The sequence below is a fragment of the Thalassophryne amazonica genome, chromosome 6, assembly GCF_902500255.1.
Source record: "Thalassophryne amazonica chromosome 6, fThaAma1.1, whole genome shotgun sequence".
In the NCBI taxonomy this organism is placed as follows: domain Eukaryota; kingdom Metazoa; phylum Chordata; class Actinopteri; order Batrachoidiformes; family Batrachoididae; genus Thalassophryne; species Thalassophryne amazonica.
The window spans coordinates 23629930-23646290 of record NC_047108.1 but is presented as its reverse complement, the minus strand read 5'-3'; the positions used below and the strand labels follow the sequence as shown (position 1 = coordinate 23646290).

At 41.6% G+C, this 16361-nt stretch overlaps 1 protein-coding gene across 1 annotated transcript in view; it reads right to left on the bottom strand.

The window, feature by feature from the left end:
* Positions 1-15946, bottom strand: part of si:ch73-70k4.1 — a 35505-nt gene extending 19559 nt beyond the window's left edge. Inside the window, exons 1-3 of the mRNA XM_034171895.1 lie at positions 15897-15946; positions 15439-15569; positions 12297-12444 (exon numbers count right to left, since the gene is read on the bottom strand). Of these exons, the coding sequence (XP_034027786.1) occupies positions 12297-12444; positions 15439-15566 (276 nt within the window). The 5' untranslated portion in view covers positions 15567-15569; positions 15897-15946. The remainder of the gene's footprint in view (positions 1-12296; positions 12445-15438; positions 15570-15896) is intronic.
* Positions 15947-16361: the final 415 nt, after the last annotated feature.

Sequence of the window (16361 nt, the reverse complement as noted above, 5' to 3'; positions counted from 1 at the left end):
GAGCTCAAAATTGAGCTCAGGTGCATCCCGTTTCCACTGATCATCCTTCAGATGTTTCTGCAGCTTAATTGGAGTCCACCTGAGGTAAATTCAATTGATTAGATATGATTTGGAAAGGGATACACCTGTCTACATACAAGGTCCCACAGCTGACAGAGCACGTCAGAGCACAAACAAAGCATGAAGTCAGAGGAATTGCCTGAAGACCTCCAAGACAGGATTGTCTCGAGGCACAAATCTGGGGAAGGGTACAGAAACATTTCTGCTGCTTTGAAGGTCCCAATAAGCACAGTGGTCTCCATCATCTGTTAATGGAAGAAGTTCATATCCACCAGGACTCTTCCTGGATCTAGCCGCCAGTCTAAACTGAACAATCAGGGAGGAAGAGCCTTAGTCAGAGAGGTGACCCAGAACCTGATGGTCACTCTGCCAAAGCTCCAGCATTCTTCTGTGGAGAGACGAGAACCTTCCAGAAGGACAACCATCTCTGCAGCAATCCACCAATCAGGCCTGTATGGTAGAGTGGCCAAACGGACGGCACTCCTTATACCCCGTCAAGCTACAGGCGGAACGACCTGGAATGCCGTCGGAATAAAAATTCGACCTACATTCCAGAGCAGTTGAGGTGTATTCGAAACAAACAGTCGAACACATTCGTCTGGCCGGTCCAAATGTTTAGCTCATGTTCAAAACATTCGAGCTGCATTCAAAGTGGAAAAATATGAAACGCAGTCGACGTGCATTCTGACAACAGTCTAAACATTCCCACGGCATCCCGATAGCATTCAAAACAATCTGAACAGGTTCGAGCGACATACCGCAATGGCCAGCAAACACAGAACCAGCCAGAATGTGCAGAATGTGGCATGAATTAGCCAGAATGCACCTGGAGGCAGTCCGAGTGCTGCCAGGACTCATTCTGGCAGTGAAATAGGCCAGCAGGAATGTACCTGGAATGGCACCAGAATGTCCCAAGTGGGACCCAAATGCAACACAAATGCCACCAGAATCATCAAAGTGGCACCTGAATGCCAAAAGAATGCAAACAGAATGTCCCAAATGGCACTCAATTGCAACACGAATGCACCCGGAAAGTCCCGACAGGGCCCCAAATGCGGCTGGACCAAATTCAGTGCAACACTGGATACTATAAGAATGTGGGCTAGCCGGCGCACACACCAGTGTCTGCAGTGACAATCGCATGATCCCGATTGGCACAGCACCCGAGAAGACGAGCAAAAAAAACATAAACAAACAACAAAGAGCAGCCAACCAACGTCACCATGTCGTCGAAAAAAAAAAAAAATAAATAGAGGACAGCAAAGATGAACAACGACACCACAGTCTGCGACTGTGGACAAGGCCGACGTACTGCAGGAAGGCCCAGCAGAGCCAGTCCCTGGCCCGACAGAGGTACCACCACCACCGCCACAGGCAGAAGCTGGGTCCACATCAACCTCCCCTGGATCCCCACCACCCACATCCTGAAGCCAGCACGAGACCATACCGGTGACACCAACACCAAGTGCCATCCGGGTGACGCAGCCACATATCTGCTGAAGCGAAAATGGGAGATGGTCACAGCTGACTTCACTGAGGAGCAGGAGCAGGAAATGGTGGCGTGGCTCCAGGCACAAGAGCCGGAGTGCCTCCTGAATAAAAAACACCCACACTACATCAAGAAGAGGCTGAAGGACACACCATGAGAGGAGAAGGCCAGGGAGCTGGGCAAAGGCACGGACAAGGTCAAAAAGTGGTACGTGAACATGATGCTGAGGTCTGGAAAGCTCAAGCAGGCCCCCTCAAGTGTAGGATCCATGGAGCTGAGCGCAAGCAACCATTGGATCCTGCGCCATGTCAAGTTTCTCAGGCCTCACCTCATCGTCCAGGTCAAGAAGAGGGTCACTGTCAGTGTAAGTATCTCACTACATTAACTCCATGTGTGCATGTTGTGTGTAGTCCCCCATGCAGCTGGAGTGAAAGGCGCAAGAGGCCTGAAAAAGGCATTGGAGGCCTCTAATCTCACATGGATGAGGCCTTGGTGGCTATTATGTTGCTGTAATAAGTTACTAATCCGTATGTATTGAACTGTAACACACATTATGCTGCACTGATGACATCAATTAAACACAGGAATTACAGTGAATTATAAAATAAAAATAATCATGAGTCACATGATTATATAAGAGCTGTTCTGGAAGGCATAATGCACGTTGTGGATCAACAACTCAACTAATTAAAGTGCATGAAACATTACAAATAAAGGTGTGTTAATTCTTCCTATTAGACATAGCAACATAAGTGTAGGAATGACAATTCAGTACTTCTTTCCAATGTGGATCGGCAGCAACGACTGACACCTGGTGGGAATAACCGCACAGACACAGGGTCAGCGCTGACGAGTCAATGTGGCATACACAAGGACTAATCATTTTACTGCTCTGATTATATACACAACCATCTTCACATTTATATTTATTCCCCCTTTCGACAGTTTTGTATTAGTAATCAATACATATGGATTAGTAATGTAATAGTGTGATGTAGTAGCCACCAAGGCTGCATCCATGTGAAATTGAAGGCCTTTGGTGCTTTTTCAGGCCTCCTGCGCACTCCAGCAATTTTGTGGCCTCCTGCGCCTCTCAGTCTAACATTCCCCCATGTCATTACATTAACCTCTTATGTACTCAATGATGATGATGACATGGCAACATCTGTCTACAAATGTTCACATCACATATGATTGTGCCTTCTGCAGATGAAGGGCAAGGTCCAGGCCAGGGCAGCCGCGCACCCCGCAGCAGGAGCGCCCCCCTCGATGTCGGAGTCAGAGTCCGACAGAACAGATCACCATCCCACCACAACTGCTCACTGACACAGACACCCCCATGGGGTACAGGTCTGGCCTGAAGACACTGAGGCCACCATCACCAACATCGTGCAACTGCAACGGCAGCTGCTCTAAAAGCTGTCAGACACAGAGAGGTCACGCCTTCAAGGACAGAAGGTCACCTTTGGTGACTTCATGAAGGAGGTGACCTACTCATTCCACCCCATATGTGGCTGAGAATCCGGGGTGAGGTTAGGTGCTTGTTGCAGAGGTACCAGTACGAACTGCAGCAGGCGGCGCCCACCCAGACCCAGCAGCAGCAGCCAGCAGGTACGTTCCCCATGCCCTACGCCCCTGTACTCATCCCTAGGCCCAGCAGTCAGCAGTACCCAACAACGGGGTGGTAACCCCACCCATCGTAGTGACCAGGCAGGGTCCATTGACTGACCACTGTGTAAGGCTCCCAAGAGGCCAGCTGGGTCCAGCACCAGCACATCCCCCTCAGGCCACAGCATGTCCCAAAACCTACCCTGCCAGCACAGCCCAGCCACAGCCATCTCACACACACCCACACAGAGCCAGGGCATGGGAAACCTCACTGGCCTCAGTGGTGGGTCCACTCGCACCTATACCTAGCTACTCCACACTGGCCTGGATGACACCAACATCCAACTGCACACCCCCGGCCAGACATGCACCCCTACGTGTACACCACAGACTGAGCAGCCCAAACAGAGACTGGCAGAGTGGCACATGACATATCATATATCATGCCATATACACTATGTGCAGGGTGGGGTTTTTATTTGTTTGGATTTGCTTTATTTAGTATACGAGGGCTGTCCATAAAGTATAGGTCCTTTTTATTTTTTTCAAAAACTATATGGATTTCATTCATATGTTTTTACGTCAGACATGCTTGAACCCTCGTGCGCATGCGTGAGTTTTTCCACGCCTGTCGGTGACGGCATTCACCTGTGAGCACTCCTTGTGGGAGGAGTCGTCCAGCCCCTCGTCGGAATTCCTTTGTCTGAGAAGTTGCTGAGAGACTAGCGCTTTGTTTGATCAAATTTTTTTCTAAACCTGTGAGACACATCGAAGTGGACACGGTTCGAAAAATTAAGCTGGTTTTCGGTGAAAATTTTAACGGCTGATGAGAGATTTTGAGGTGATACTGTCGCTTTAAGGACTTCCCATGGAGCGAGACGTCGTGCAGCGCTCTCAGGCGCTGTCGTCAGCCTGTTTCAAGCTGAAAACCTCCACATTTCAGGCTCCATTGATACAGGACGTCGTGAGAGAACAGAGAAGTTTCAGAAGAAGTCAGTTTCAGCATTTTATCCGGATATTCCACTGTTAAGAGATTTTTTTAATGAAAGACGTGCGGACGGGTCCGCGCGTCGGGACGCAGCCGGCGCGGTGCGGTGGCACAGGAAAAACACCTCCGTGTTGATAACCATTTGTAAAATCCAGGTGGCTTTTGATGGCTTTCAGTGGAGTGAGTATATGAGAAATTGTTTAACAGCTGGACATGTTCCAACTTGTCCTTAAGGCTTCCAACGGAGGTGTTTTTCCTGTGGCGGAGCGTCGCGGTGGCTGCGAGCCGACGCTGCAATCCGCCCGCACGTCTTTCATTAAAAAAAATCTCCTTTAACAGTGGAATATCCGGATAAAATGCTGAAACCGACTTCTTCTGAAACTTCTCTGTTCTCTCACGACGTCCTGGATCAATAGAGCCTGAAATGTGGAGGTTTTCAGCTTGAAACAGGCTGACGACGGCGCCTGGGAGTGCTGCACGACGTCTCGCTCCGTGGGAAGTCCTTAAAGTGACAGTATCACCTCAAAATCTCTCATCAGCCGTTAAAATTTTCACCGAAAACCAGCTTAATTTTTCGAACCGTGTCCACTTCGATGTGTCTCACAAGTTTAGAAAAAATTTTGATCAAACAAAGCGCCAGTCTCTCAGCAACTTCTCAGACAAAGGAAATCCGACAATTGGCTGGACGACTCCTCCCACAAGGAGTGCTCACAGGCGAATGACGTCACCGACAGGCGTGGAAAAACTCATGCATGCGCACGAGGGTTCAAGCATGTCTGATGTAAAAACATATGAATGAAATCCATATAGTTTTTGAAAAAAATAAAAGGACCTATACTTTATGGACAGCCCTCGTATATTTTACTTAGTGTTTCTGGGATGTCATCATGTGCAGGGTGGGTTTTTTATTTGTTTGGATTTGCTTTATATTTAGTATATATTTTACTTAGTGTTTCTGGGATGTCATCATGTGCAGGGTGGGTTTTTTATTTGTTTGGATTTGCTTTATATTTAGTATATATTTTACTTAGTGTTTCTGGGATGTCATCATGTGCAGGGTGGGTTTTTTATTTGTTTGGATTTGCTTTATATTTAGTATATATTTTACTTAGTGTTTCTGGGAAGTCATCATGTGCAGGGTGGGTTTTTTATTTGTTTGGATTTGCTTTATATTTAGTATATATTTTACTTAGTGTTTCTGGGATGTCATCATGTGCAGGGTGGGTTTTTTATTTGTTTGGATTTGCTTTATATTTAGTATATATTTTACTTAGTGTTTCTGGGAAGTCATCATGTGCAGGGTGGGTTTTTTATTTGTTTGGATTTGCTTTATATTTAGTATATATTTTACTTAGTGTTTCTGGGAAGTCATCATGTGGAGGGTGGGTTTTTTATTTGTTTGGATTTGCTTTATATTTAGTATATATTTTACTTAGTGTTTCTGGGAAGTCATCATGTGGAGGGTGGGTTTTTTTTATTTGTTTGGATTTGCTTTATTTAGTATATATTTTACTTATTGTTTCTGGGATATCACCATGTGGAGGGTGGGGTTTTTATTTGTTTGGATTTGCTTTATTTAGTATACGAGGGCTGTCCATAAAGTATAGGTCCTATATATTTTACTTGTTGATTCTGGGATGTCATGTAAACACACTTTGTGTGTTTTTAGGAATCCGCTAGCTTAGTGCAGCTACTAGCTCTTAGCCGGTTTAGCATGGCGGCTTCTCCTGTCTCTCCCGCACTTTTCTGCTCTGGGTGTGAAATGTTTAGTTATTCCTCGGCCTCCTTTAGCAGTAATGGTACTTGTAATAAGTGTAGCTTATTCATAGCTTTGGAGGCCAGGCTGGGCGAATTGGAGATTCGGCTCCGCACCTTGGAAAATCCTACAGCTAGCCAGGCCCCTGTAGTTGGTGCGGACCAAGGTAGCTTAGCCGCCGTTAGCTGTCCCCCAGCAGATCCTGAGCAGCCAGGAAAGCAGGCCGGCTGGGTGACTGTGAGGAGGAAGCGTAGTCCTAAACAGAAGCCCATTGTACACCACCAACCCGTTCACATCTCTAACCGTTTTTCCTCACTCGGCGACACACCCGCCGAGGAACAAACTCTGGCCATTGGCGACTCTGTTTTGAGAAATGTGAAGTTAGCGACACCAGCAACCATAGTCAATTGTCTTCCGGGGGCCAGAGCAGGCGACACTGAAGGAAATTTGAAACTGCTGGCTAAGGCTAAGCGTAAATTTGGTAAGACTGTAATTCACATCAGCAGTAATGACACCCGGTTACGCCAATCGGAGGTCACTAAAATTAACATTGAATCAGTGTGTAACTTTGCAAAAACAATGTCGTACTCTGTAGTTTTCTCTGGGCCCCTCCCCAGTCGGACCGGGAGTGACATGTTTAGCTGCATGTTCTCCTTGAATTGCTGGCTGTCTGAGTGGTGTCCAAAAAATGAGGTGGGCTTCTCAAAAAATGAGAAGTGCCTGACTCCGTGGTATAACTCACAAACTCGCAGCTTAAAGCAGATAACCCGTAAGTTGGAGAGGAAATGGCGTCTCACTAATTTAGAAGATCTTCACTTAGCCTGGAAAAAGAGTCTGTTGCTCTATAAAAAAAGCCCTCCGTAAAGCTAGGACATCTTACTCCTCATCACTAATTGAAGAAAATAAGAACAACCCCAGGTTTCTTTTCAGCACTGTAGCCAGGCTGACAAAGAGTCAGACCTCTATTGAGCCGAGTATTCCTTTAACTTTAACTAGTAATGACTTCATGACTTTCTTTGCTAATAAAATTTTAACTATTAGAGAAAAAATTACTCATAACCATCCCAAAGACATATCGTTATCTTTGGCTGCTTTCAGTAATGATGGTATTTGGTTCGGCTCTTTCTCTCCGATTGTTCTGTGTGAGTTATTTTCATTAGTTACTTCCTCCAAACCATCAACATGTCTATTAGACCCCATTCCTACCAGGCTGCTCAAGGAAGCCCTACCATTAATTAATGCTTCGATCTTAAATATGATCAATCTATCTTTATTAGTTGGCTATGTACCACAGGCTTTTAAGGTGGCAGTAATTAAACCATTACTTAAAAAGCCATCACTTGACTCAGCTATCTTAGCTAATTATAGACCAATCTCCAACCTTCCTTTTCTCTCAAAAATTCTTGAAAGGGTAGTTGTAAAACAGCTAACTGATCATCTGCAGAGGAATGGTCTATTTGAAGAGTTTCAGTCAGGTTTCAGAATTCATCACAGTACAGAAACAGCATTAGTGAAGGTTACAAATGATCTTCTTATGGCCTCAGACAGTGGACTCATCTCTGTGCTTATCCTGTTAGACCTCAGTGCTACTTTTGATACTGCTGACCATAAAATTTTATTACAGAGATTAGAGCATGTGGTTTGAATCACATTTATCTAACAAATTACAATTTGTTCATGTAAATGGGGAGTCTTCTTCACAGACTAAGGTTAATTATGGAGTTCCACAAGGTTCTGTGCTAGGACCAATTTTATTCACTTTATACATGGTTCCCTTAGGCAGTATTATTAGAAAGCATTGCTTAAATTTTCATTGTTACGCAGATGATACCCAGCTTTATCTATCCATGAAGCCAGAGGACACACACCAATTAGATGGACTGCAGGAATGTCTTACAGACATAAAGACATGGATGACCTCTAATTTCCTGCTTTTAAATTCAGATAAAACTGAAGTTATTGTACTTGGCCCCACAAATCTTAGAAACATGGTGTCTAACCAGATCCTTACTCTGGATGGCATTACCCTGACCTCTAGTAATACTGTGAGAAATCTTGGAGTCATTTTTGATCAGGATATGTCCTTCAATGCGCATATTAAACAAATATGTAGGACTGCTTTTTTGCATTTGCGCAATATCTCTAAAATTAGAAAGGTCTTGTCTCAGAGTGATGCTGAAAAACTAATTCATGGATTTATTTCCTCTAGGCTGGACTACTGTAATTCATTATTATCAGGTTGTCCTAAAAGCTCCCTGAAAAGCCTTCAGTTACTTCAAAATGCTGCAGCTAGAGTACTGACGGGGGTTTTGAATAATCAGGTCCCATCTCATCTTAGGGACCTCATAGTACCATATCACCTCAATAGAGCACTTTGCTCTCAGACTGCAGGCTTACTTGTAGTTCCTAGGGTTTTTAAGAGTAGAATGGGAGGCAGAGCCTTCAGCTTTCAGGCTCCTCTCCTGTGGAACCAGCTCCCAATTCGGATCAGGGAGACAGACACCCTCTCTACTTTTAAGATTAGGCTTAAAACTTTCCTTTTTGCTAAAGCTTATAGTTAGGGCTGGATCAGGTGACCCTGAACCATCCCTTAGTTATGCTGCTATAGACTTAGACTGCTGGGGGGTTCCCATGATGCACTGAGTGTTTCTTTCTCTTTTTGCTCTGTATGCACCACTCTGCATTTAATCATTAGTGATTGATCTCTGCTCTCTTCCACAGCATGTCTTTTTCCTGATTCTCTCCCCTCAGCCCCAACCAGTCCCAGCAGAAGACTGCCCCTCCCTGAACCTGCTTCTGCTGGAGGTTTCTTCCTGTTAAAAGGGAGTTTTTCCTTCCCACTGTCGCCAAGTGCTTGCTCACAGGGGGTCGTTTTGACCGTTGGGGTTTTTCTGTAATTATTGTATGGCTTTTGCCTTACAATATAAAGCGCCTTGGGGCAACTGTTTGTTGTGATTTGGCGCTATATAAATAAAATTGATTTGATTTAACTTATTGTTTCTGGGATGTCATCATGTGGAGGGTGGGGTTTTTATTTGGTTGGATTTGCTTTATTTGGTATATATTTTACTTATTGTTTCTGGGATGTCATCAAGTGGAGGGTGGGGTTTTTATTTGTTTGGATTTGCTTTATTTGGTATATATTTTACTTATTGTTTCTGGGATGTCATCATGTGGAGGTTGGTGTTTTTATTTGGTTGGATTTGCTTTATTTGGTATATATTTTACTTATTGTTTCTGGGATGTCATCATGTGGAGGTTGGTGTTTTTATTTGGTTGGATTTGCTTTATTTGGTATATATTTTACTTATTGTTTCTGGGATGTCATCATGTGGAGGTTGGTGTTTTTATTTGGTTGGATTTGCTTTATTTGGTATATATTTTACTTATTGTTTCTGGGATGTCATCATGTGGAGGGTGGTGTTTTTATTTGGTTGGATTTGCTTTATTTGGTATATATTTTACTTATTGTTTCTGGGATGTCATCATGTGGAGGGTGGGGTTTTTATTTGGTTGGATTTGCTTTATTTGGTATATATTTTACTTATTGTTTCTGGGATGTCATGTGGAGGGTGGGGTTTTTATTTGTTTGGATTTGCTTTATATTTAGTATATATTTTACATATTGTTTCTGGGATGTCATCATGTAGAGGGTGGGTTTTTTATTTGTTTGGATTTGCTTTATATTTAGTATATATTTTACTTACTGTTTCTGGGATGTCATGTGCAGGGTGTTTTTTTTATTTGTTTGGATTTGCTTTATATTTAGTATATATTTTACTTACTGTTTCTGGGATGTCATGTGCAGGGTGTTTTTTTTATTTGTTTGGATTTGCTTTATATTTAGTATATATTTTACTTATTGTTTCTGGGATGTCATCATGTGGAGGTTGGTGTTATTATTTGTTTGGATTTGCTTTATATTTAGTATATATTTTACTTATTGTTTCTGGGATGTCATGTGGAGGGTGGGTTTTTTATTTGTTTGGATTTGCTTTATATTTAGTATATATTTTACTTATTGTTTCTGGGATGTCATCATGTGGAGGGTGGGTTTTTTATTTGTTTGGATTTGTGTAATTGCTTGTGGGTTTATACCATTTGGAGGGTAGATGCAGTGGACACTTGCCTGTCAGCTCTGTCACCAATAACTCCTGTCTGACATCAGTATACAGGTCTACTCAGCGACATGCAGTGTGTATGTATGAACATGTATTCCTCAGTAAAAGTGAAAAAACATATGTCCATCCAGATGTCATGTGTGTCTATGGATCTTGGCACATCCTGTTATTGCACTATGTCACACTGAAACATCAACTGTGAGGTCACACAGGTGGGATTGTGCTGGCAAACATGCCACCAAACAAGGCAAGGCTACTGAAACACATTGTGGCAACAGGGTGGCACATGACATATCAGCTGGGCCACTGCCCTGTATGTTTTCTAACCCCCCATTCCAAGTTTACAATTAAAGTTATGTCTGTATGATCCTTTTAAGGATCTACAGTTTAAGTTCAGTTTATGTTTACAGTGTGCACAAACCTTCCTCCCTCCCTTCTCCACCACCCACCTCCGTTAACTGCATTCGTCTGTTTCTAAGGTAAGAACACTTAATAAAACTTTTTTCTTTTATACGAGGGCTGTCAATAAAGTAACGGTCCTTTTTATTTTTTTCAAAAACTATATGGATTTCATTCATGTTTTTACGTCAGACATGCTTGAACCCTCGTGAGCATGCGTGAGTTTTTCCACGCCTGTCGGTGACGTCATTCGCCTGTGGAAAAACACCTCTGTTGGAAGCCTTAAGGACAAGTTAGAACATGTCCTGCTGTTAAACAATTTCTCATATACTCACTCCACTGAAAGCCATCAAAAGCCGCCTGGATTTTACAAATGGTTATCAACACGGAGGTGTTTTTCCTGTGCCGCCGCACCGCGTCGGCTGCGTCCCGACGCGCGGACCCGTCCGCACGTCTTTCATTAAAAAAATCTCCTTTAACAGTGGAATATCCGGATAAATGCTGAAACCGACTTCTTCTGAAACTTCTGTTCTCTCACGACGTCCTGGATCAATAGAGCCTGAAATGTGGAGGTTTTCAGCTTGAACAGGCTGACGACGGCGGCTGAGAGCGCTGAGCGACGTCTCGCACCGTGGGAAGTCCTTAAAGCGACAGAATCACCTCAAAATCTCTCATCAGCCGTTAAAATTTTCACTGAAAACCAGCTTAATTTTTCGAACCGTGTCCACTTCGATGTGTCTCACAGGTTTAGAAAAAATTTTGATCAAACAACGCGCCAGTCTCTCAGCAACTTCTCAGACAAAGGAATTCCGACGAGGGGCTGGACGACTCCTCCCACAAGGAGTGCTCACAGGTGAATGACGTCACCGACAGGCGTGGAAAAACTCACGCATGCGCACGAGGGTTCAAGCATGTCTGACGTAAAAAGATATGAATGAAATCCATATAGTTTTTGAAAAAAATAAAAAGGACCGTTACTTTATTGACAGCCCTCGTATATTTTATTATGCACAGGTAAAGTATACATGTCTATTTGTTAATAAAAATGTATTTTTTCCTAATTTAGAGTGGCTTGGGGATGTTTTAGAAGGTTGTAACAGATTAAAATTATTTTAGTTATTTTCAATGGGGAAAATTTGTTTGAAATACGAGCAGATTGGCTTACGAGCTTGGTCACAGAATGAATTAAACTTGTATCTCGAGGTACCACTGTACTAAATATCTGGGGGAAACCGACTGATATATACTGTACACACACAACCTAGGTGAAACATGCACATAATTATATGTGTGAGATTGATCCATAATTACTAATCAACCGGGTGACAATGAAATACATGTACACAGTTGTTCATATGTATCATGTTTACCCAAGATCATGACCAAATATGGGTAAGATGCAGTGTACTTTTGTATGGTCAGGAATCAGGATATTGGGTAAATATGATACATGTTAACAACTGTGTACATGTGTTGACTTAGGCTCGGGTGGTGGCTGAGTGGTTAGTGCACATGGTTTCAGTGCAAGAGAACAGAGAAGTACCAAGGGCTGAAAGAGCAACTGGAGCAGATGTGGAAGGTAAAGCACAAAGTTGTCCCAGTGGTAAAATCTGCCATGAAAAACAATTTAACGCGATTTAGACCAAATGTGAAACCAACTTAGGTGGGTTCTAGAACTGCCTTGGAAAGGTCAGTCATTTGGATGATTGACCTCTGGCTGACCTGGTTGAAAGTGAACTTGGTCAAAGTCATTGGGGTTAAATGTCAGTCATTACTGTCTTGATGTCCACAGACACTATTCAGTGCATGACCTTTTGTGACCATATTCAAGACAGAGTATAAAAGTATATTCATGTGCACTTGGTGTCAACATACTGAGGGAGGTGGCTCTGGAAGATCAGGAACAGGATCCCAACTCTGACTATCTAGGTATGGCAGAGCTGACTTCACTGTCAATGCCCACAAAGACTCCACTGCAGGCAACGGCTCTCTGTTCCACCAATCAGCTGCAAGAACCAGTGACCTGCAAATTAACAACAATTACAGTGTTTATTTTCCAGCCACTGATCAGCATCTGCTGGACATCTTTCCTCACCTTACACAAAACCCCTCTAAAAAGATGGTACAAATCATATTTTAACAGATGGGCAGTCAGAACACACGGTCATCTAAATTACATTAAAATTAAAATACTAAAAAGTAATAAAATTAAAAATGTATTGCAGTATGCACTTAATACCCAGAGACGCAACAAAGCCATAAACTAGGACAGGGTTGTCATGGTTGTTGTTATAATAACATAACACATGATTCTCGTGGTTGCCGTTATTGCTATAATAAGGTAAAAGTTAATTGTTGAGGTTTTTGTTATTGTTGCTGTTGTTTTTATTATAATAAGGTAACAGATGATCGTTGTGGTTGTTGTTTTAATAAGATAAACAGGTGATTATCAAGGCTGTTATAATAAACGGATGAGTATTGTGGTTGTTATAATAAGGTAAAGATAAGTATTGTGGTTGTTGTTGTTATAATAAGATAAACAAGTGATTATCATGGTTGTTGTTGTTATTATTATTATTATTATAACAACAACAAGGCCCCATAAAAAAAGTCATCCCCATCCGCATGCTGAAATCGGCCCACATCAATTCTTTGTTTTATTTTTTGTTTGTTTGTTTTGGTGAATTTCACGAGGGTACAGCTGGTGCAAGCACAGGCACATCCGCTAGCTGGCGAGTATGCTTTGGCCAAAAACGGCCAAAGTTTACTGAGCCAGGCCCGGAACTTACAGCTTGTTGTCATTGACAACCATGCAGTCAGTTGCTCCATCTCACTCACACACAGTATGCATGTTTATCACGCTACTAGCGTGTAGTACACTGACTGTATTCAACATGAAAACAAGATTTATTTTAAAAATATCTGATATTTTCAGTACCTCACCTGGTATGCAGGTGCTATATGTGTCATTTTTCAGGTTTGAAATAACATTGTATGTACCTCTTTCAAAGAAAGAATAAAAATAAATCTTAAAAAAATCTGCCCTCCTTAATCACTTTTTCTGATGTCAAGGATGATAAACTTGTGCTTTTTTATGGAGCCTAAGACAAACAGGTGATTATCATGGTGGCTGCTGTTATAGTAATGTAATCAGGGAATATTGTGGTTGTTGTTGTTATAATAAGATAATTTCAGAATTTACTTTCTCTAAGTAAAATATATTTTACTTAGTAAATTCTGAAATATCAAATTATCTCTCAATTTACTCTCGGAGTACAGCTCTTCAAGACTTTGTAACAAAATTGCGTTGATGACTGAATTGCTAATTTTATGATGCCACGAAAGAAAAATAAGCTCAGTAATCTGTCTTTCAAAGCTGATCCATTATTTTGGGGTGCCAAATATTGTAAATACCAAATTTGAGCTTTACGCTTCCATTCAGAGCTGATATATTGCTTTCTGAATATGCAAAATTGGTTTGCCCCATGTTACGGTACCCTATTTAGCAATTTCTTTTCACTATGAAGGCATTTGAGGGAGATAAAAAAAAATTTGACATAAAGTTGGTATATCAATATGCTCTCCACAAAAAATTATGAAGTGGCTGAGCACTTGCCCACATGGCCAAATCATAGAGACTGGAGGCCTGTTTTTGACATTCTACTATCATGTTCGATTTTCAATAGTCAATAATTCAGAAACCCTTCAAGTTATGACCACAATGTTTTACACACAACTAGTACCCCAGATATGTGTATTCTACAATATGAGGACTAAATCCCTTCTTTAGTACACCTCTTTGAAATTTTGTAACTTTTTGCAAGAATGGACAAACTGCCATTTTTGTGATGCTACAGAATGAAAAATTTGCTCTGTATCCCATTTTTGAAATTTACTACTGTATCTGGGGTGCCCAAATAGAGTGTAGTGTCTTTCAGGCGCTTGTGTGCACAAATAGTTGCAGCAACAGGTGAACTAGGCGTTGGCAACAAGGTCGACATTACACGGTTTGCACACGATTCCTGCATCATGTGCACTAAGTGTGCACGTCATCCAAACTTCACACTATCTGTTAAGGGGCCCTAAGGAAAGAGCAAATGTCTTCAGATTCACAGGAACAGTTGTGTATGATGAGCGGAAGAAATTTAGTTACTTAAATAATACATCTGCTAGAACAGATGATTTTAAAGATATAAAGCACATAATGATTAAATGATCATTCAAGTGATTAAAACTGATCTTTAAAGGAACCTTGATTTTTCGCGCCCTGCCATTTCTATCAGTAGTAAAATATGAATAAAAACCATGTGTTTCTATCCACTCTAAAAACTGTAAATGCGCTCAACCCAAATGTTTTTGGTGAAACATTTTTTACACTTACAAATATTGAGTAAATGAAAAAGCTGTGAAATCATTTAAATATAGCTGATCTTGGTAAATATATCAGTTTAATTAGTCCTTTCCAAACATTCTGAATGCAATTTACGGCTATTTCTAAAATGTAATTTGTTAACCAAATGCTAATTTATTTCAAAGACAAACTTACGAACAATAACAGTCGTTTCATTTGGTGTGTCCAGCTCAATCAAATGAATGTGTTTTAGAGATTTTATTAATGCAGTGTCGCTGTTTCTTAAAATGCAAAGCCACTGAATTACTTATTAGAGTGAACAGTGTTTGTGTGAGTTTATCTGTCGGTTAAAACTGTCGTTAAAGTGAACGTGACTCAAGTCAGAAAAGAAAAAAAGACCCAAAACACGAAACGCGTCAGAAACAAGAACACGTTTTAGTTTTATACCGGAAATAGTAGGTTCAAAGATGAATTAAGAACGTTGACACGATAAATGATTACGCGTTATCATTTTATCGCTCAAAAATTGTATGAAGACTGTGGAAACCGCTTCTACAGCTGCTGTGCGCGCTCCCGACACAGCGGAAACAGAATATTTCGGGCGAACTGAATTTCGTACAACACCGGTTCCGCTCACAGATGACCGTAATAAAGTTTAAAACTCACCCATCACTCTGTTCTGTCGTGTCTGTGCAGCTCTCCTTCGACGTTCCACTGCAAGATGAATTTTGTGGCAACCCTTCGACTGAAGACTTCTTCCTTTTTAGTTTCGATTTCGGGTAACTTTCAGACATTTCTTCTTCTTCTTCTAATAGATTCCGGCAGGCTATACGCTGGCGTAGCATAATGCTGCCCCCCACAGGTACTAGTTAAATACTTTATCTTATGTTAGACTCTCAAACAGAGGTTGGTGGAATGGAGGAACTTAATCACAGCTTTGTCCACTAAATACGAGTAACTGCTCTCAGAAAAAAATTGACCTAAAAGAAAACACAGTCAATCCAGAGTCTGACTAATCTTTAAACAATTTCCGCCTATCACTAGAATACATAGAACAGCACATTAAAACACGATGAACACTTTCCAACTGACCACACTGACACAACCCATTTGCAGACATTTCTTTTAGATAATTCGGACTTTTATTTCAGGACAACCTCCAAATTTCCCGCAACTGTCCTTCTTCCTCTGTGTTCCAGTGTTACATTTCGTGGCGGTTCGCAAAGTGAAAAAGGTGCATTACCGCCACCAGGTGGACTGGAGTATGGATGAGTGAAAAAATTGATTAAAAACAAACAACAAAAAAAAAACCTGATGACCACTTCACCTCAAACTGATTTTCTTCATCTGTACTTCATTAACACCCTGCAATGGCTTCATAGTTTGAGAACCAGCGGATAAAGTTTAGCAGGAGGCTTTCAAATAGCAGTTATGTACTGAATGAACTTTACTGCTGTACTTTTGAACATATCACAAGACGAGATAAACAATAAACAATCACATTCAACACAAAGTTAACTTTTGGTAAATAATGTAAATAACAACGAGTAACATTCTCGAGCTAATTAATGACAATAATTCTGAAGAAA